We start from the raw sequence: 21,133 nt of genomic DNA, 5'->3' as shown, positions 1-21,133 counted from the left end.
ACGCTTAACCGACTGAGCCACCCAGGCACCCTGAGAGAAAGAGAATCTTAAGCAGGCTCCAAGCCCAGTGTGGACCCTTTTGCCAGGCTCATTGACCTGAGCTGAAATCAAGAGTTTGATACTTAACCGAGTCACCCAGGCACCCCTAAACACATCTTGTTTTAGGATGAGAGGTAACCTTTCCATCACTGCATTCTCTTCTCTGGAACTAAGGCTATGCTTGGATATGACCTATCATTGCTATTCAGGAGGTATTAGTACTGAATCTAGAAGTATTTTCTTGGACAGGCAATTAGCTTAGTGTTAAATTAAGAAAGCAAAACTTGAAAATCTCTCTAAAAGTTGACAGAGCTTGATTAATTTTAGTGAAGTAATCTTTTTTAAAAGATTTTCATAATTAAGGAATTTTTAAAAAGTTAATTAATTAATTTTTAAAGTAGGCTCAGTGCCCAACGTGCGGCCTGAACTTACCACCCTGAGATTAAGTGTAGCATACTCTACCGACTAAGCCAGCCAGGCACCCCCTGAAGTAATCTTTGAATGAAAGGGCCCTTAGTGTGTTGCAAACAATATAATATAGCAAGTATAGTATCTAGTAACATCTGAGAACTCTGGTAACTTTACTAAAGGTAGTCTAGACACATTGTTTTGAAGTTTTTTTTATCATCAATAGATTTGAGGAAGTGGGTTTCTTAATACTCTGTATTCTTACGAAACTTAACAGTTCTGTGTATGTAGCCCTGATATAAAGCAAAAAGCAAATATGTGTGTGTGATTTATATTATGTTCCTTATTGCAATAAACATTTAATTTAGGGAAAAATAAACATGTTGAGATCTTGATATAGTTTTAAAAATGTCTTTGTTTAAAATATTTTTAGGATGCATTAGTGTATCTTCAGAAGGGGAGAGAGAATGGATCCTTTGAAAACCCAATCATGACATGATCATGTCACTCCTTGGTTCCAACCTTTCCTATTTTACTCACAGTGAAAGCCAAAGTCCTTATAATGGCCTCCAAATTTGGCCCCATTCACTTCTCCCCCACCTCATCTGCACCCCTTTACCTGCCCCCAACTCCTACTGTTCTTCAACCATGTCACTCACCCCAGCCACTCTGTTCTACCAACATAAGGGACTCCCTCCCTTATCTCCTTCAGGTCTTTGCTCAAACTCACTGAGGCCTTCCCTAACCACCGTTTCTTGATGAATAAATAGAAGAATGAACTTTAACTACTATTAAATAATGGTGTTCGATTTTTCAAAGTGTGTGTGTTTTTAATTTATTCCCCAGGTAGAAATTATTACATGAATATCATCATTGTTGATCTTAGATATGAAATATACAGCAGAAAGAATACCATATATAGGCTTTTAAAGTTTCCTAATTTCTGTTATCTTCAGTTTTGGGGAAGTCAAACCAAAAAGGTGGTTATGTTGTGACGTTCATGGCGGTCAGGTCTTAATGGGGAGGTGGCTGGTGGGGATTTCTGTTTCTAGGGCAGATGAGAGGTAAAAGTGTCACCAAGATGCTCAAAATCCAAAGTCTTGTACTTATGGCTGCTTGATTCTTGGAAGTCGAACCTAGTAAAGGAAATAAAACGCAGGATATTTTCTGGAACGATCTCCTGACGCAACTGTTTACAGCTTTCCTGTCAGCACCCAGGGGGAGCTTTACGGCCACCAGACTCTCACAAGCTCTGGTTAGTTCCCAGTCCCCGGGCTCTGGGAAGCAGCCAGGCCGGCTGAAGGGCCTCGCCGGGTCACCTGGCGGCGTCCTGGCCGCACGCACACGCCTCGCATTCCGGTTGGCCCGGGCGGCAACAGGTGAGGCGCGGCCTGGCGCGAATCACACAGCTGCCGGCCAGGCGCCCGCGCCCTTTGCTCCAGGCGACTGCGAGCTCGAGGAGGTAGGTCCCGGCGGCGGCGGCGGCGACGGCGGCGGCGAGGCGGCAGCGCCGAGAGAGCTCCTGCACGGAGGCGGGAAGTCTTCCGCACGGGGGCGCTGCCACCTGCGCAGGGGAGGTTCCAAAGGGGAACCGGGTTTTTGTGCCGCTCCGACGCGCTGGGGAGAACCCATCCTGACCATGAAGGGCAGCAAAGGCATCGAGAACCCGGCTTTCGTCGCCTCCAGCCCGGACACCCCGCACCGTTTGTTTGCATCGCCCTCTCACGTCGAAGTCTCTGACTTGGCCATCAAATCCCAGGGACCGAATTCGAAGCCACAGGAGCCCCCGGAGCCCCAGACGTCACCGGAGGCACCCCAGCCTTCAGCGGCTCCCTCTGCTTCCCAAGAGCTGTCCAGGCCAGAGTCGCCGCCCGAGTTTGAGGAGGGACCCTGCGGGTGTGGGAACTTGCAACCGCAGTGCCTCCAGCCCTGCAACACACCCCAGGGCTTTCTGCTTTTCTATTGCCTCTTGGCCCTCACGCAAGGTAAAGTCCAGCGCCGGCTGGAGAGGGCATTGGCCCCGCGCGGGGCGCGGAGGGACCGGGCAGGCGCGCGCGCTCCGCTCAGTCGACGCGCAGTGCCTGCCCCGGCCCGGGGTCCTGAAGCGTCCCACAGGCGTCAGCAGGGCCGGGCCTCCGCATTTTAGCTTTTCCTTTGTAGCAACTTTTGAAACTGCCCTAAGGGCTCTTTATCTTTCGTGTTTAACCTCAGTTGAGTCCATTCGATTCGTTTAGGGAGGGTGGAAATGACTGGAACCTTTGGGAACGGTTTGCCCTTCGGGGAATCCATTCTATACCACAAAAGCATCTATTTTCCTAAAGCCCTCGTTAAAAGGAGGTTTTTGTTTTGTTTTGCTTTGTTTTGTTTTACATTGTTTCTGCAAGGGAAGGATTAACTTTTAGATGAGGGTAGGGTAGTTCTCAAAGGAGAAGCTTGCTTGAATAGGTTAGACAGCAGCATTCATGTTTTGTTGAGGATATTGAGTTTGAGCCGTACGTAGGCACAGGTGAATGCTAGCAAACGCTCGAGGCGGTGTTGAAGGGTGAGGCTTTCGAAATAAAAGAGTTGTGCAGTATCTGTTTTGTTTAAGGATCTCTTTCAGTTTCTCTTGGGAGTTACCTGATAAAGTCCAGGTTTATACCCTTAGGAGTTTGCAGGGCAAGCCTGGTTTGGAGGAGTGAGTGGGAGAGTAGAGGAAGAATGGCTCCCAGGAAAGAAAGATTGCAGAAGGTAAAAGCAGCCGCAACATGGAATGCGGGGGGCACGGGGGTGTAAGAAACGGGAAGTTACGCCAATGTGACCCACACGTTGAAGAGAGGTGGGCCTTAAGGTAGAGGAAGGAAATGCTGAAGGCTAGTTAGAATTTGGTGGTACTGTATGTAGGTATATTTGGGTCACCTGAGTCCTAGTTTCACAGTATTTGTAAAGAGGCCATCCAAGGGTGATTGGAAGAAATGCAATCCAAGGAAAAAAATTTTTTGGGGGGGGGGGTTGGAAATTGCTCTTTTTTTTTAAGATTAACCGAAGAGTAAATCTAAATATCATCTTCCTATTCTTGTTCCCACTCCCCTGTCTGAAAGGAGCTCCTTGCCCCTTGCTTTGCTCATGTTAGGTGTTAAGTGAGTATACCTTGATTGCAAGTCAACTGCAGCTCTTCTGTCAAAGGTTGTTTTGCGCTAAAAAGTTATTTTGGTTTCTGCTTTTCTCATTAGTTCACCTTCTCTCAGTGTCTTGATCTTAGTCGTCCAAAATCTCTGTTGACGCACTTCAGTGCCAAAGGAATGCAAAGTTCAAAGAAGTTGGACACAAGTAAAATTTCTTGCTTTATCTTAAAACATAGGCTGAAATTTCTATATTCCAGAATACATCATTTATTCCAGAAAACATGCATCTATTATAAAATATTGTTTAAAATCATTATCAGATATTATTGGCACTCTTAGAAACATGTGTCAGTTTTGGCTTAGAGCTACATCTACCCAGAGGTCCCCAATTTAAGAAGCATAATCCTAGATGAAGGTGATCCAATAAATTCTTTTTTCAGTTTAAATTTGAATTATTGCCGTTGAGTTTGAGTTATTACCATGTTTCTCAGACATGATCCTTGGGAGGACCATTTACATGGTATATTAAGAAGTGCTTGGGAAAAAAACCCCAAAACCATAAAAGTCCAAACTTGTCAGGTTAGTTGACTTAACCCAGAATTTCTCAATCATAAACAGGACTTCTCATAGCACTTAATCACCTAATGTGCTTCCTATCTTCATGTATATACAATAGAGAGATACATTATGCGATATTTCTGGGAATTTCTTTTTTTAAAGCAGTGTTCTTAGAACTTGTGTAGCATAGAATTCAGAGTGGGATTAATAGGCTTAAAGTGCTGTGCCTCTACAAGAGTTTACAAATGTACTTTTTCAGAGAAGTTTTACCATAAAGGCAATGAGTTTTAACGAGTGACTTTTAATCAGTATGGTAAGTGTGCTGGGAAGTTGATTTTTTTTTTTGGAAGGGGGGGGTGTTGGGGAGGAGTTGATTTTTGGTTAGGGAAATTTTCATATTCTCAGATTCCTTATAAGCATGTCCACTTTACCTTGAAATTTTAAGAATTGTAAATTGGTTTTTGACTTACTAAGCTGGCATAAAAGTAAAATGAGTTTAATGGTAGGACTTTTAAAGCTTGTTATATCAACTGTATTGCAACACATTTCCAGTTACAGTCTTAAGCAAAATTTAAAGAAACTGTAGAAATCATGGCTTGTGTATACTCTGTTAATTAACAAATGAAAACAGTTCATGGTATCCTCTTAAGTAAAAGGGGTTATCTAGTTTCAAACTTTGTAATTTGATCAGATGTTTTTTATTTTCAATTTATATTAATGTTTAAATTGTAAATTTAATCTGTATCTGGACAAGACTTTTTTGTTAAGTCAGTCAAAATTGGATTTCCAGTTTTCCTTGATTACCTTATATTTTTCCATCAGACTTGTAATAAGCAGAGTGAGTGTGCTTTTTTTGTTTGCTTACTTTGCATATGACATAGAATGCCATTGTTGAAAACACTCTTGCTGTGTGTTTAGTTTTGCTCTAGGACCTTTTAAATGGTAACGTTAAGGTCTATAAAAGTGTTAGAAGAAAGGAGGTTTGAGAGCTCAATTTCACCTTTCTTAAGACTAAGGCAAGGAACTCTAGTTATATATAAATATGTCTAATAATTGAACGACCTTGGAAGCAATTGAGCATTACTTTAATGACCTCTGGAGTCACCTGTAATTTTTTTATACTTTCCTGAATGAAGTCCGTGAGAGTATGGTACTCTTGGAATCTCTGTAGCAAACTGGCTTCATGAGAATTTACCAGTCTGACTTTTTATTTGTCATATAAAGAAAAATGAAGTCAGCTACATTTTGTATGTGGTAAGCATCAATTTTATTTAACACCTGAAAATTCACGAGTATACTATTTAAAAGCAAACTCATTTGTAAGGAAGTACGTTTGAGTTGCTAACTTTGAGACTTTTGAAATTGGTACATTAAAAAAAAATCAAAATAAATGAACAGCAACACTTTAGTCACAATCAAACTTTAGTACATTTTGTTGAAAATCATAATCTGTGTGGTAAAGTTAATACAAATCATGCACATAAATCTTCTTTTCTTTCTTTTAGGTATTGTAGTAAATGGCCTCGTAAATATTAGCATTTCCACTATTGAGAAGCGCTATGAAATGAAGAGTTCCCTGACGGGCCTGATATCATCAAGCTATGATATCTCATTCTGTGTGTTGTCTTTATTTGTGTCATTCTTTGGTGAAAGAGGACACAAACCAAGGTGGCTTGCATTTGCATCCTTTATGATAGGACTGGGAGCACTTGTATTTTCACTGCCAAAATTTTTTAGTGGAAAATACCAATTGGGGTCCCTATTTGAAGGTAAGTTTCTGTTGTGTTATTTATTTGTTTGTTTGTTTATTTATTTATTTATGTTTTAACTTAAGAAGTACTATAAAACAAGGCCTTTACTTCTATCTTGCAACTTACTTGTACAGGTAAGTATGATAAAGGATTAGTCTCTTCTACTGCTTACTGCTTTGTTTTGATGTGAATTGTGTGAAGTAGGAGATTGCAGAAATAGATTGCATCATTCATCCCTTCAGTAGTTATTAAAGTTGTTAATCATCTGATATGCATTCCCCATATTACACACAGTCCTGCTCAAAAAGCAGTGATTAATTTTCCTGTGCACTTGTAGTCTCATTGGGGTTCTAAGATCTATAGTTTTCCCGTTTTTGGTTTCATTTCTGTGCTTATAGCTCTGCACCCTGGACATGTTGATTCCTGATTCTTGAGGTAAAGAGAGGTGAAATTTATAGGAGAACTGAAGCTTTTCCTAAGAACTGAAGCTAGCTGTATATCTGTGACTGTAGTTTAGAGACACAGAACTTCATGACTTACCTAATGTGTTGCTCCAGTTAGATGAAAGAGTACATTATTGAAAGGCTCAAAAGGAAATATTATTGTATTTCTACCTCTTTTTTCCTCCAAAGAATCGGTTTTCTTTTAAATGTTTATTTATATTTATTTTTGAGAGAGAAATAGCACATGTGTGGGAGGGATAGAGAGGGAGACAGAGAATCCAAAGCAGGCTCCAAGCTGTCAGTCCAGAGCCTGACAAGGCACTTGAACTTAACCATGAGATCATGACCTGAGTTGAAGTTGGCTGGTTAACTGACTGAGCCACCTAGGTGCTCCCCAAAGATTTAGTTTTAGTGGAAAAACAATTATGATAGAGCCAGAGGGATGTGCTGATGAAGACCTTAACATTTTTTTGTCCTTCCAGGGACTTTTAATAGTAAGTATTGAGAAGAAGAGGGCTATAAAATTAGCTTTCAGGAGTTAGTAAGTGAAGAAAAGCCTTAGAGTAAGAAGAAAGGAGAATTGGGGACTGCTGTGATACAGGCATTATTTTTAAAAAGTTAAAGTTGTTACATTTGTGAAATGTTAATATTGAAAATTAATATTAAAGTGTTGACATTTCCTAAGACCAAATTCCTAATTATAGAATGATAACAAATAGGAAAATATTTTTAACAATTAAGTACATATTATGTAGCATGGTTTTAGGAATGTACTAATTAGGTTAGCAGACTTCATTTGGAAATAAAAATAGAATATGCAAGCATATAGGACCAAAGACCATGTTTTTAAAGCATGGTAGAGTTTGGAATAAACGAGATAAGGAGAACATGTTATCAGTGGAAAGATCACTTATATAGATTCTAGTACATTATCTAAGAATGGAAAAGTTTGTGTAAGGCCAATTTCACATAATTTCACTGGGGGTAGTTTTAGGAACAATGTATACACTAGGCTTTAATAAAAATAATTGAAATCTTAACAGTAAGGTAAAATCTTAATTGTAGTCACAAAAGAAACATGGTACTGACTTTATGATAGTAAAAATATTATTGTGTGTATAGAATTTACTTGCGAAACTTTGTACTGAATCAAATCCCTCATTCTTCCAGTTGATCAGATGCCCTACTTGTTCTTAAACTATATGAACTTTGATAAAATATCTGACTCTCTAAACTAAAACATAACACCTGTTCCAGTACAGAAGCCTGATCTGTCCTCAGCAGTCTTCTTAGCTTCATCCCTTGCCATACACACTTTGAATTGCAGTTAATCTGACCAAGTTATATTTCTCAATGGGAAATGGCCACAAGTTAAGGTGTGTGTGTGGGTGGGCAGCAGAGATGAAGCCAAGAGGATTGCTATTGCCAGATCACAAACTTTTAGTTTGTTATAGTGTACTATGCAAATTTTCACCAAGTTATTTCTGATATGTCTTATTGATGTTTTTTATTCTTTTAATTGAAGTAGATTAAATAGAGGAATTGGCTGTTGTGTGAAGTTTTTAGTGTAAACTAAGATTCATAATTTAAATAATAGCTTATCATTGGCAAATGAAAACAAAAACTCAGGCTGCTCTTATCTTCTGTCATTCATTCAATAAATATTTATTGATATGGACTGTACATAGTGCTGAGATAATAGCATTGAAACAGTTTCATGCCATCAGGGTTTTATGTAGTAGTGGGAAGAAATACAAAGCTGATAAATAAACAAGATAATTGAAGATTAAGGTGAGTGTATGAAGGAACAAATAATATGAAGTAATAGTGTATAAAAGGGCAAAGGAAAGCTGTTATAATAACAGCTGGATAACAAGGAACCGGCCTTGAAAGATGCTTTCCAGACTGGAGAAGAACATGGTTAAGGGCCTTGGAGCAGGAAAGAGCTTGGTAGGTTTTAGGAAATATCACTTTGGCCAGCATGATCAAAGCAATGGAAAATGTCGCATGTGATGAACTTGGAGAGGCAGTTAGACACCAACATGAAGCATTTCAATTTTCCTTTAAGTGCAGTGGGTAGTCATGAGAAAGTTTTTCATAGGGATGTGCATCATCTTACATTTTGAAATGATAATTTTGGCTTCTCTTGTTCTGAAGGATGGGGAGTAAATGGTAGAAAATCACCCAAGAGTTAGTTTTTTTTTTTTACCAACTAGTCCAGGTGAGAGAGAAAGGTGGTTGGACTGGGTTGGTAGCAGTAGAGATCTAGAGAAGTGACTGGTTTTCCATAGATTTTCAAGGAAAAAGAGAAGATTTTTTTGGTAGATTAATTATGAAAGAGGAATGAATAATGACTCATAATATTAGGCTTGAACAACTGGGGCTATTGACTAGAATGTAGAAGAACAGAATTAGGCGTGGAAATCAAGAAATCAGGTTTAGTCTTAAGTGTTTACTGCATATTATATATCCAGTGTTGCCGTATATATGTTTGAGCATACATGGGTATATAAGTGTGTGAGTTACTCCTTAGTCTCCATTCTTAGAAGTATAAATATTGAGTTTAAAGGGCTTCCTTATTCTAATTTCTGATAGATAATGCCACATTGACTTTTAGGAAGGGGTATATCAGTTACTCCCCCACAATCAGTATACAAAAATGCCTAGTGAATTTTTGCATTGTTTTTCCCTTGAAGGTTTTCTTTAATAGGGATTTCTTTGTGGTATATTTGTGTGTATGTGTAGGTGTTTGCAATAAAACAGATACAAAACTCAGGACTGAAATCGCATGACATATCTAAAGGAACCCAAGCATTTAGAAACAAAAGGAATGTTAGAAATCATAAATTCCTTCTTTCACATTTTAGAACCTTAGGACATGAGGTGAAATGACTTCATAGTGATTTCGTAGGTAGATCAATAATAACTAAAACTAATATTTTTCATGCGTTGTTTAATGTTTTTCAATTTTTTATTTCTCATAGTGGGTTTATTAACTATATTGGATAATTTAAATATTTTGTTGAGTTTATTTTTTAAGTGTTTACATATTACAGAATTATCTTTATGAATTTAAACCATTTCTTCCCCAGTTTCAAATAGCCCATTATAATGATCTTTACTTTCTTAAAAACATAATAACTTGTCTGTTCAAGTGAATTATACCAGTTTTGCAAATTTTGGATTCCATAACCGAAAATCGGGATTATTTGTCCAAGTCTAAGGAGAGTGTAGAAGAAAAGGAGATTTAAGTGGGAAAAGGATACAAAAGAGTTGAAAACTTTCTGTAAATAAATTAGAAACCAAGGAATGTATAATTTTCTTAGGTAATGTAACATTGAGAGAATTAGCATATTCCTTTGTGTGCTTTTTTGTTGTTGCTGTTTTTTGAACTTGAGACCAAGTCGGGGCTCCCTTTGAATGAGATCATCCCTGTAAGAGGAGATTAAGGTAACATAATAGAGTTTGTAAGTAGAAGAAGACAAAATGTGAGAAATATGATAAACATGTACAATTTCCACAGGTGTGAGGAAAACACAAAAGAAGGTGAGGGTTAGCAAACGGTAGAATAGTGTGTTTGAAAACAGCTTGTAAAAAATAAATTTAAGTAGGTTTGGGAAAGTATTGTTTTAAGGGAAGCTTTTATGAAAACCTAAGCAATTATCTGACTTCAGAGATAATAACATTTATGAAAGGGAAGTTTTGGTTGTTATTGGATACAAAAAAAGGGAAGAATTAAAATTAAGAGAAATGCTTCTCGGGCCTAATTTTTATATATGTTAACCTGAAAATAGAATAGTGTCATAAAATATTCTTAAGTACATAATATTTGACACTCACTTTTTATATATTTTAACTTGTTATGACGTATTTCAATATAACTTTCAAATATTTAAAAATGTAATAAATAAACATAATATTTTGTTTTCATCCAGGCATTTTTTAATTCCTTACTGATGAGTGTTAATTCAGTGGTGTTAAGCAAAATAATCTCTTTGTCTCTTTGAGCCTTTGGGAAGGAGTCATTAGTAAATGCTTAGAAACTGTAGAGAAGTAATTACTAAACCCAGTAAAGCTTTTCTTTACTGACCCATAGTTGGATAATTTTTCCTAAGTTGTATTATTTTCATGTTTCTCTTTTCCATTCCTTTCTCTCAGAAAAAGGTAGCTCTCAACACTTTCCATTTATTATAGCATTAAATTTCTAATGTTTTAGATTGGTATTTTAGGAAGAATTCTGTACAAGAGAACGTTAGTTATGCAAGGTGACTTTAAAATGTTGAACTAGGAAAATGACTAGCGTGGGACTCAGTGTGATTTAATTTTAGTTACTGTTTGTCTTATCTTGTGTTCATAAGGATTTGTTTTAAACATGAAATACTTGACGAGATTGGAGAAGACATAGGGCCAAGAATCTTACAGTTTTACCATCACTAATTTAATACAGTATGCTTTAATTTTGCTTGGTCTCTGAGTGTTCTTCTTTCTTGATATTCCTTCTTCCTTATACAAATCAGTTTTATTTTTCTTATATTTCAATTTTGTTATAACAGAAATTAAAAAAGGAAAGATGATATCTTAGAAAATGTAATGATATAATAAAGCAGATGATTCAAAGATTTTAAAATTTAATACACACAATAGAAGAGCTAGAACTAACTTTTAGGATAGTCAGTGCTCCAGATGAAACCACCACAATTTTTCACATACAAGGCACTTCGGGCTTCCCCAAACTTCCTAGATTATATGAGTTACCTTGGATGCTTGCTACTGTTATTTAATGCCTCTTGAAGATCCTGATTTAGCAAGTCTGGGTAGGACTCAGGAATTTATGTATTTTAAAATTACTCATGTTATATTATCAGTCCATTTGGGGAAACGTATGTCCATCTTGATGCTTAATTATTCTGTAAAGCTGTGTGGGCACAGAGGTTTCTTTTCGTTTCAGTATTATTGCTTTATAAATTCCTTTGAAATAGAAGTTTCACATCCATCATGAAATACTAGATCCTTTAAGGTATCCAGTTTGGTTGAAATTCAAATGACCAAGTTTCTGAAATAGAGGAAACCAACAGAGAAAATTAAGTAGGAATGCATGTGTCAATGAGGTGTTAGCAACAAACTCAGTTCTGCCTGCTCACAGCTATAATTTGTAGATAGATAGATATTTTAAAATCCATGCCTTTGAGCAAAAGAATATAATGTCCCAGCATTTCCTAAAGTATGATCTGCAGAGCAGTTTCTGAAGATGTTAAGAATATATTAAAAATACTTTCCATGGTTCAATGAGTTGGGAAATGAAACTTAAGGAGTATCTCTGTTGCATCATTAAAGAGTTAATGCATTTTGTGAATCTTTAGTTAGGGCACATGATATATGCAGTTCTGAACTTATTGACCATTGTTATGTTTGCCCTGTTTACTGTGCTTCTGTTCATTTTATGTTTTCTCCTCCAGGTAAGTGTTTTGGTGAACAGGCTTTAGGAAAATCTGTTCTGTGCTGTCTTAAGTCATTTTGAAAGCCATGGTTGAATTTATAAAATTCATTATTCCCAGCACTAGAACAGCATGTGATATACATTGTAGGTGTTCAAGAAGGGTTTGTTGAGTTGTCACTTGCGTTAATGAATAAACGATCCTTTCAATGGAGGCATATTAGGAATCTAATGACATGCCCTTCCACAGAAGGCAGTAAGAATAATGTCAGATAGGCAGTTTGGGATTCTCTGCTCACATTTGCCATAAACTTGGCCTAAAAGTAATGGGTTATTTTCTCTTTCTTTGGCCACTGAAATGGGAAGAATTGTGTTATCAGAAGCAAAGCATAGATGATCTTTATGGGTAAGATTTGGGATCTGAAAAATTTGCAGTGTGAAAAAGGAAGCTAAAATGAGAAGCATATTCAGAAATAGTAACACAATGCTTTGATATTCTACTTTTGGTTTTGCCTTAATTAGTTGCTGAACTGCTGATGTCCCTATGTAGCTACCATGCTTCCAAGGTGATTCTAAAATGTAGGGATTGCTTTTTGATAGACTATTAGTAGTGATTACCCTTATTTGTTTTCATGTATAAAATAAAAGGAAATGCTCTGATAAGGTATTCAAGTTGACCATAGGCATAGTTGTAACTAACCAGTATAATGTATGGGAGGCAAAAGTTAAGCAATGCTTTTTGTAGCTTCCTCAGGTTGGTAAAAATGTGGTTTGTGGCAACAAAGAAATGAGGAAATTCTATTTTCTAAGTCACTGTTATTAAAAATGAACAAATTAGCCAATGTGTGTTTTAAAGTATCTTTTCCCTTTTATTTTAATATTATTAACACATGAGTGAAAGTATGCAGTACAGCAAGAATATTAGGGTCAGACAAAACAGAGTTTAAATTTTTCCTTGAACACTATGTGGCCCTATACTATAAGCTTTATTATAAATCCTGGTGATGACAGTAACCCCTACCTCATAGGAGACTATAAACATACAGTGATAGGCAGTGCCTGGTGCATGGTAAGTGCTCGTTAACTAGTAGCAATGAATAATAATGATGTTCATCTTAATTAAGTAACAGCTATATTAATATAAAAAACTACCTATCTTGGTTTGTTTAGTTATTGGCAATGGTAGATACAAAATCCTATGAACAAGTAAAAATCTTTCAATACGGTAGCTATTTTTTTGTTGTTGTTGTTGGTGTCACTTGATATTGATGTATATCCAAAGTCTGGCTTAATACCTCCAAAATCATGTATTAGAGAGGGTTTTAATTAGACAAGTGTCCAGGATTATATTCTTAGGAGATAAGAAAATATATTTATTTGGTGTAGCTCATCTTAATTGGATTCACTCAAAATAGTATACCAAAATACTAGCTTTTAAATAGTCGAAATACCCCTTTTAAATATCTTTAATTTTTATCTAATTTTAAACATCATGCATCCTTGGCAAGCCATTCAGAAGATCAAAACAAAAACAAAAACAAAAAGAAATGGAATAAAAGGAAAAAAATGGAATAAATGGAACAAAAAAGGAAGGAAATAAAAAATTTTTCATACCAGAACCTAGATTACCCACTGTTAATATATATACATTTTTAATATGTATACATTTATACATGTATTCACATTCACACATAATACACACATTTACATTACACTGTCATTAACACACACTCATGCATAAACCACATCCACACACTTAATATTCGTACATCTTACATCACATTTACCCATATGCATTCAAATGTACATTTTAAGGAAACATTTTGAATTTATAGATATCTACTTTTTCTTTAAGAATATATATTAGTTATTATATATTAAAAATAGTTGCAGAGTATTTATCTTTTTATATTCATTTCATAGATAACTTATTAATCAGTCCTCTTTTTTTTTATTTGCATATTTTTCTGGTTAGAGAAGTTCTATTGGTCACTGCAGATAATTTGGATAATACTAAGAAATAGAGGAAAAAAAACCCAATTCTTTATTTTTTTTTTCTCAAGGGAAACAACTTTGGGACTATGTTAGTTAATGTTTTAGTGTGCCTATTTCTTGAAGAGTTAATATAATACTGGGTATAGTTTGCAACCTTTGAGCATTCTTATTCTTATGTAACATTCCATTTAAAATTTTAACCATTCTCATAGAGTTGAATATTTATATTTGAAAATTTTTCATATTATAAACTAGGTCATGATAACTGTCTTTTTAATGGTTGTTTTTTTGTTTATTTATTTTGAAAGAGAGTGCATGTGTATATATGAATAGGGGAGGGGCAGAGAGAGAAAGAATCTTAAGCAGGCTCAGCACTGCAGACCCTGCGGTGGAGCTTGATCTAATGAACCATGAGATCATGACCTGAGCCCCAACTAAGAATCAGACACTTAACCTACTGAGCCACCCATGTGCCCCCCGATTACATATTTTTGTTTAAAGATTTTACTACCGTTTGATCATTTTACAGAATTTAGCATTTTGGAATTAGCTTTTTGCACTCAGAATAATTCTCTAAAAACTCATCTGGGTTGTGTTTGTCAATTGTTAGTTCCTTTTATTGCTGATTACTAAGTATTTCAGGGTATGAATGTACCATGCATGGTTTGTTTAACCATTCACCTACTAAAGATCATCTGAGTTCATCTGTTTTTTGGCTCTGACAAATAAAGTTGTGAACATTTGTACGTATTTTTGTGTGAACATAGTTCTCATTTCTCTGGGATGGATGCCCAGGAATGAAACAGTTGGGTCATGTGGTAGTTCTATGTCATTTTATTTATTTATTTATTTTTTTGAGAACTGTTAAACTGTTTTCCAGAGTGACTGTACCATTTTATAGCCCATCAGCAACGTATGAGTGATCTCATCCTTGCCATCATTTGGTGCTGTATTATTTTTTATTTTAGCCATTCTGATAGGTTGCAATAAAATCTCACTGTGGCCTTAACTTGCATTTTCCTAAATGGCTAATGATATTGGGCATCTTTGCTTGTGCTCCTTTGCCATCTACTTATCTTTAGTGTAATGTCTGTTTATGTTTTTGCCTATTTTCTAACTGGATTGTTTATATTTTACTGTTAAATTTTAAAAGTTACTTATGTATCCTAAGTCGTAGGTCTTTGTCAGATAGGTGATTTGCAAATATTTTCATCCAATGTATAGTTTGTCTTTTCCTACTTTTAACAGGGTTCTTCACAAGAACAAAAGTTTTTAATTTTGATGTTTAGTTTGTCAGTTTTTCTTTCTATGTTTCTGTTGTCAAGTTTAAGAATTCTTTGCCTAGTCTTAGATCCTAAAGATTATCTACTTTTTTTTATTTCAAAAAGTGTTATAGTTTTCCATTTTCCATTTAAGTCTGTGACACATTTTGAATTTTGACTCTTTATATTCCCATTAGCATTAGCAGTGTCTGTTTCCCCCCCCCCCCCTTTAATACCCCAAACATGTAAGAAATGTATTTGTCACAGTAATCATTACTGGTTGGAAAGGGGAAAATACATAGATGTCATTAGTTCAGAGAAATCCTAAAATCCCATTGGGAAGATGTTATGCTTGTTCCTTGAGTAAACCTGCTTCTTGGGAGGGGCTCAGTGTTCTCTCTTGGTCATTTTTCTCATCTTTGGCTATATTTGAAGGTGGCAAATGGAGAATATACTCCTTGGGTGGTTAGAATCTGTGTCATCTGGTTTCTTACCTATAAAATTTGGGACTAAGGGTCATTTTAATACTCATTCAGTCATAATCTCTCTGAGAAGGGGCTGGTGGTTCATTTGGTACGACGTAATGGTTTCAAACTAGTTTCTTATCTAATTGATTCAGGTATATGTGCCAATAACCACATTTTTAGTTTTGTTATAGAGCGTATCTTTCTTAAACTCAAGCCTCTCTCTGGACTTAAGTAAGCCTGTCAGACTAATGGGAGAGTCATACCCTTAGGTACTTTAATGTAGGCTGTATTTTCCAATTAAAAGTATTTCCTTGTGCCACATTAATCCATTTAATGATATCAACAATGGGGCCAGAGCCTTGTTTTTATCCATGTCACAGTCTGTTTTAATTGATCTTTGTTGCTCACAAAGGCCTTCTGAATTTTACCTTTTATACGATTTGAATGCGAAGCAGTTGTCTCTTCCAACTCTAAAGTTCTAATCTTACTGTTCCCTTTCAGTCCATCCAAAATACTTGGCAGATATCCACTGGCCACCCACAATGTCATTACTGTCAGTTATGTGGGTTATTGGAAGAGGCAGAAAGGCAATGTCCCGTAAAGCTCTGTAGGATATTAAATTATATTACTTAAAAAGAGTTTCAGCACAAGCTCGCACCATTGTTCAGCATATCATTTGGCATACGGTAGACAGCAGATATTTGTTGAATAAGGAAAGGGACATCCTATAATGCACAAGAGAGCCTGCCACATGAAAGGGAAGAAGGGAGGAAGGAACTGTTTCAGAAAGTTAATGAATAAACAAACTTGCTGTATTTCTTTCTTGCAATAATTCTAAGGATCTTGAATAGAACTAAATTGTTCATGGGGCCCTTGGGCATAATGTGAAAAACATTTCTTTATTGAAAAATTATCTATAGCCATGCCATTTTCTTTTCAGAGATTGTATTTCCTATTATCTCCATTTTCTCATCAATCTGGTCATGTTTACAATTTCAATTTTATAAAAGCAGTTAATAAGTTGCTATAATAAAAACTACTTTACCTTTTGCCTGAATTTTTAAAAATGACTCAGTGGTATTAAGAAGAGGACATATTGGTCTTTTGTTTTTGCTAAATATGACATTTTTCAGGATACAATCTTTGTGACAGAATTCTGGTTACTTCAAACTGAAGTATATTCTCCAGTCCTAATGTTATTTACTTTCACTTAAATTTCACTTATTGCTATCTTTAATCTATGATTTCTATCCATTCTTCATATTAATTTGTTAAATTCTGATATTTCCTGTTCATTTTTTGGCATTTATGCTTAATTTTCTTTTGTCTATTTTTATTACTATAATATTTCGAGCATATAAATTTTGTATTTGTCAGGCTTTAATTTTTATAGTATTAATTACCACTGTTACTACATTAGACTGAATTCTGGGGAGAATGCAGGGATCATAATTCATCTTTTTCAGTAGCTAAAATATTACCTACTCTGTCAGTGTTTAATAAATTGAATTAACACCCAGGGTTTTTGCCATGAAATTTAATTGAATCTTATATTCTTATTGTAACCCTTGCTTTTTACAAATATAGAAAGACCTGTAGTTTATAAGTTGTACTGGATATTCTTCATTTGCCCATCCAGATCCTAGAGAGATAGAAGCTAAGGGGATATGCTGACTTTCAGAGGCAAGGTTGGCTCCAATCCCCATTACAAGTTTCAGAGACTGAGTTGACATATATAAGTGGGAAAATTCTAAGTCTCATGGGAAGAAACCCAATCTGAGTCAATACTGTAGGGCTTCACAACCCTTTTACCAATTCTCAGACCTGATCTAGTTTACAGACACAGAGTTCATTATTGAGAGGGAGGCTAGATCTCTTTGAAGAGTTTTACAACAAAGCCAGAAGTATATATATGATGCTTTCTCTTTCCCTAAACCCATCCTAAAGCCTCTTATCCAGTGTTGAAGGGGAACGGCAGTATTCATACTCACTGGAGGTGATCAGGTAATGGCTCTGAACTGATCTGATCTCTGGAGGTCTAGAATAGTGCCATGCTCCACTGTTAAGAATGGGACTTAATAGAGGTCCAATGATAGACTTGGTCCAAAACTGCTCTCACAGTGAGATCCTCATCCTGTAACTGTCTCTAGTCTTAGGATGTAGAAAGGTAATAGATACACTAACTGGTAGAATCCCCACATTGATTATCTGGCCTGTGGATTGAGTGATCTTACGGTAGGAAGAAATAATTAGAATCCCCTAAATGAGATAGTAAACCAGAAGTAATACTATTCCTTAAGGGAATTAAGAAGTTTAGTGATACCATCAAAGATCTGAAAGTTGTAGGTGTGGTGATTCCTACCACATTCTCACTTTTTTTATGAATTTGGTGTAAATGTAGGGGAAAGTCATGGAAAATGACTTTAGATCACTGTAAACATAATACTAATTATAACTTTATTTTGATTTTATTTTTTATTACTTTAAATCATAAAGTAAACGTAACACTACTAGCCACATTTCCAGATTTGATACCTTTTCTGGAGCAAATCAACATAGAGCCTGACATCTTCTATGTATTTCTTGATGTGGCAAATATTTTCTTTCACTTTTCAACTGCACAGATAATCAAGATAGCTTGCTTTTCTGTGGAGGAACAAGAATACACCACCACTCTCTTATATGATTACTACATAAGTCATCTTGCTCTTTGGTATAATGTGATCTGGAGCAGTGGTTGTGAATTGAGGCCAATTTTCTATTTCTAGAAACATTTTTGATTGTTATGACTGAATTGGTGGGTGCTACTGGTCTCACTGGGTAGAGGTCAGGGACACCGATAGACATCCCACAAAGCCTAGAGGAGAGCCCCTGCCACATTGAGGAATTATCTAGCACCAAATGTCACTAGTGCCAAGGTTGAGGAACTCTGGTCTGGAGGTACTGTGATCATAATACTATCCCATAGAACGTCATGCTGAACTTCATACTGATGGTATTAAGCTAATTGGACTTGGTTAGTTGAAATATTTTAGAAGCCTTAGTAAAGTATATGTATGCTAGAGAAAAGCCACAAAGACATCAGCAGCTTACCATGACAGTAGGGCCTGGACCATGTTGTGGTATCCACTTTGCACCTTGTACATTCTGCACTTGAATAGCCCTTGGTATACTTTTTGGGATTTAGGAGACCTCACCTACCTCATTTGTATACATTAATGTAATGTATTTATTAGGTAATGTCTAAGGTTGCCAGAATTGACTAGGAACTTAAACAGGGTAAAGTTCTTGCAGCACGTATAGGTATCGTTTTTAGCAGGCAGGGAGGATGTAGGGAGCCTCTGACAGGCCTCCACAGTGAGGCCTCTAGGTTTTTGTTGTAAGACCACACTTTTGTCTGCTTACAGTGTTCTCCATTTGAAAAGCAACTCTTGGGGTGCCTGGGTGGTGGCTCAGTTGATGGTTTCGGCACAGGTCATGATTTCATGGTTCATGAAACTGAGCTCTGCATCGGGCTCTGCACTGACAGCCTGGAGCCTGCTTGGGCTTCTCTCTCTCCCTCTCTTTGCCCCTCCCCAATGCACATGTGTGTGTGTGTTTGGGGGGGGGAGGGGTACACATGTCCACGGGTGTGCACGCTCTCTCTCTCAAAATAAATAAGCATTGAAAATAAAAAAAGAAACTCGGGTTGCTACTAGATGCTGGCGTGTTAGACATAAGCATGATTATGACCTGAACTCCCCATGATGAGGTATGTGTTATCTACTGTAACAAATCATAAAATTAGACATGTGAAGAAGTACTTGTTATTAAATGAAATGGTAGATACAAGTAGGTTTGGAAAGCATAAGTAACCATATAGGTAGGCATCTCAAATTTGTATGCTACTTGTTTTTATTACTGTGTATGTGAATGTAAAGATATTTTTGTTACTTGTTAATGCTCACTTAAGGGTATCCTTTGTGGAAGAGGTTTTCAATCAGGAACAAAGATGGTCTGTAGAGTGAATGTCACTCAGTGTCTTGTGGAATTGTCCCATGTAGAAAGTACCCATCATGGTATAAGCATGGATTCAAAAACATGCCTTTCCCTCATCAAGACTGGTCTATCTACCCCCACTGCATATGGATTGCCTGATTTACCAACCGTGGGGCTCAGTCCTGAGAGCTACCGATATGCCAATATTCCCCAGAGCAACCAGTATACCCAGAAGTGGTTAAAATATATCTCTCCTTGTTGCAAATTATCTGCCTGATGTAACTATATATTCTATATATGAACTTCTTTTCACTGCCCTTCAGTGCTTCTATCGACACTCAACATTGTTTGACTTATGAAATGCCTTATTCATTATTATTATATTCTACACAACATCATTTCTGACAAAGAAACTTATTTGCAACAAAAGAAGTATGGTAGCAAACTCCTGCTCATGAAACTCACCAGTGTGTCTTCCTGTGTAGCCTAAACCCAGAAATCACCGATTTACTGGAATGATGTCTATTATGTTATAATTTGCAGAATAAAATTTTCTACCCTAGTGAACATGGTGTATGTGTTGAATAAGGCAGAAACCACTCTGTTTTGCTGGATCCTTTATAGCCAGAATACATAGGGTAAGGACCTATGTAGGCAAAGGATTAGTGCCTCTTCTGTAAAAATCCATTTATGCAATTTTTGCTTTCTGCCTTGGACTCGTGGAGTCCTAGTCCCCAAAGGATTCATGCTTCTATCAGACAACACAGTCATTATTTCTTTAAAGTTAAAGCTGAGAATGTACCCTAATTATATTTTTTATCTATTTATATTAAATAATCAACAGGAAGAGAAAATGGTCACTGAACTGGCAGAAATGATAGCTTCTAGTTACTAAGGGGAAGGGAAATTGGGTTGTTTCTATACAGTGTCCAAGAAAATGTATTTCGGACTGAGAGAATTCAGTTGGGTGACTCTTAACACTCTCATACCTAATAGTACTTGTTAAAAGGATAACTATGGCAAGCAAACAGAGATAAAACAGCTGAAGACTTGTAGATGCTATGTAGTATCTCAGGCCTGTTGAGTTACAGGAAGGAAGTAAAGGGAACACAGCCTGGATGACAGGAAAGGAAGGGATGTTTGTCATCTCAGGCTTTCTGACCAGCTATAAAACGAAGTACTATAGATCTTGTTAATTATCCTACTGCCCGTGTTTTTCTCTGACACCTTATGTGAAGACTACTGGTGATAACCAACATTTCAGTGTTGATTTGACGTGGGAGAATAACTGGATTTGGTATTACCCCAGGATGATGTATTGCTGATAGGTTTTTGTGGATTTCTTGTGTTACAGTTTTTCATCTGGACAAAGATAAAAATGGATACTAAGAAACCCCCCCCCCCCAAAAAAAGAACGGACAGTGGTGCATATCATTTGTCCTTTGAGATCTGTCATTCATTTTATCACCCTGTTTAAGAGAAGAAGCCCCATGGACTATAGCACTTTTGCCCTCTGGCTTCTAGTTGGGTTTAGCCAGTGGGAGTTTACATATTGGAAAGAAAGAGGTTGTAGTGTTTTTTTTCCTGGCGTGTTTCCCACCAGAGTTGGTGCAGAAGTTGGTATGTGCCTTAACTTAAGATGCACTTTCTGCAGTGTTTTGGTAACTGCCTAGTGGTGTTAATACCTGTTTGTT

General features: G+C 36.6%; 1 protein-coding gene across 1 annotated transcript in view; it reads left to right on the top strand.

Moving 5' to 3' along the window:
- The first annotated feature begins 1,719 nt into the window (after nt 1-1,719).
- The window catches only part of SLCO4C1 (solute carrier organic anion transporter family member 4C1), a 75,886-nt gene continuing 56,472 nt past the window's right edge, over nt 1,720-21,133 (top strand). Inside the window, exons 1-2 of the mRNA XM_047868990.1 lie at nt 1,720-2,432; nt 5,615-5,878. Of these exons, the coding sequence (XP_047724946.1) occupies nt 2,087-2,432; nt 5,615-5,878 (610 nt within the window). The 5' untranslated portion in view covers nt 1,720-2,086. The remainder of the gene's footprint in view (nt 2,433-5,614; nt 5,879-21,133) is intronic.

This window comes from Prionailurus viverrinus, chromosome A1, assembly GCF_022837055.1.
Source record: "Prionailurus viverrinus isolate Anna chromosome A1, UM_Priviv_1.0, whole genome shotgun sequence".
NCBI lineage: Eukaryota > Metazoa > Chordata > Mammalia > Carnivora > Felidae > Prionailurus > Prionailurus viverrinus.
The sequence above is the reverse complement of the archived record's forward strand: the minus strand, read 5'-3'. Positions and strand labels throughout refer to the sequence as shown.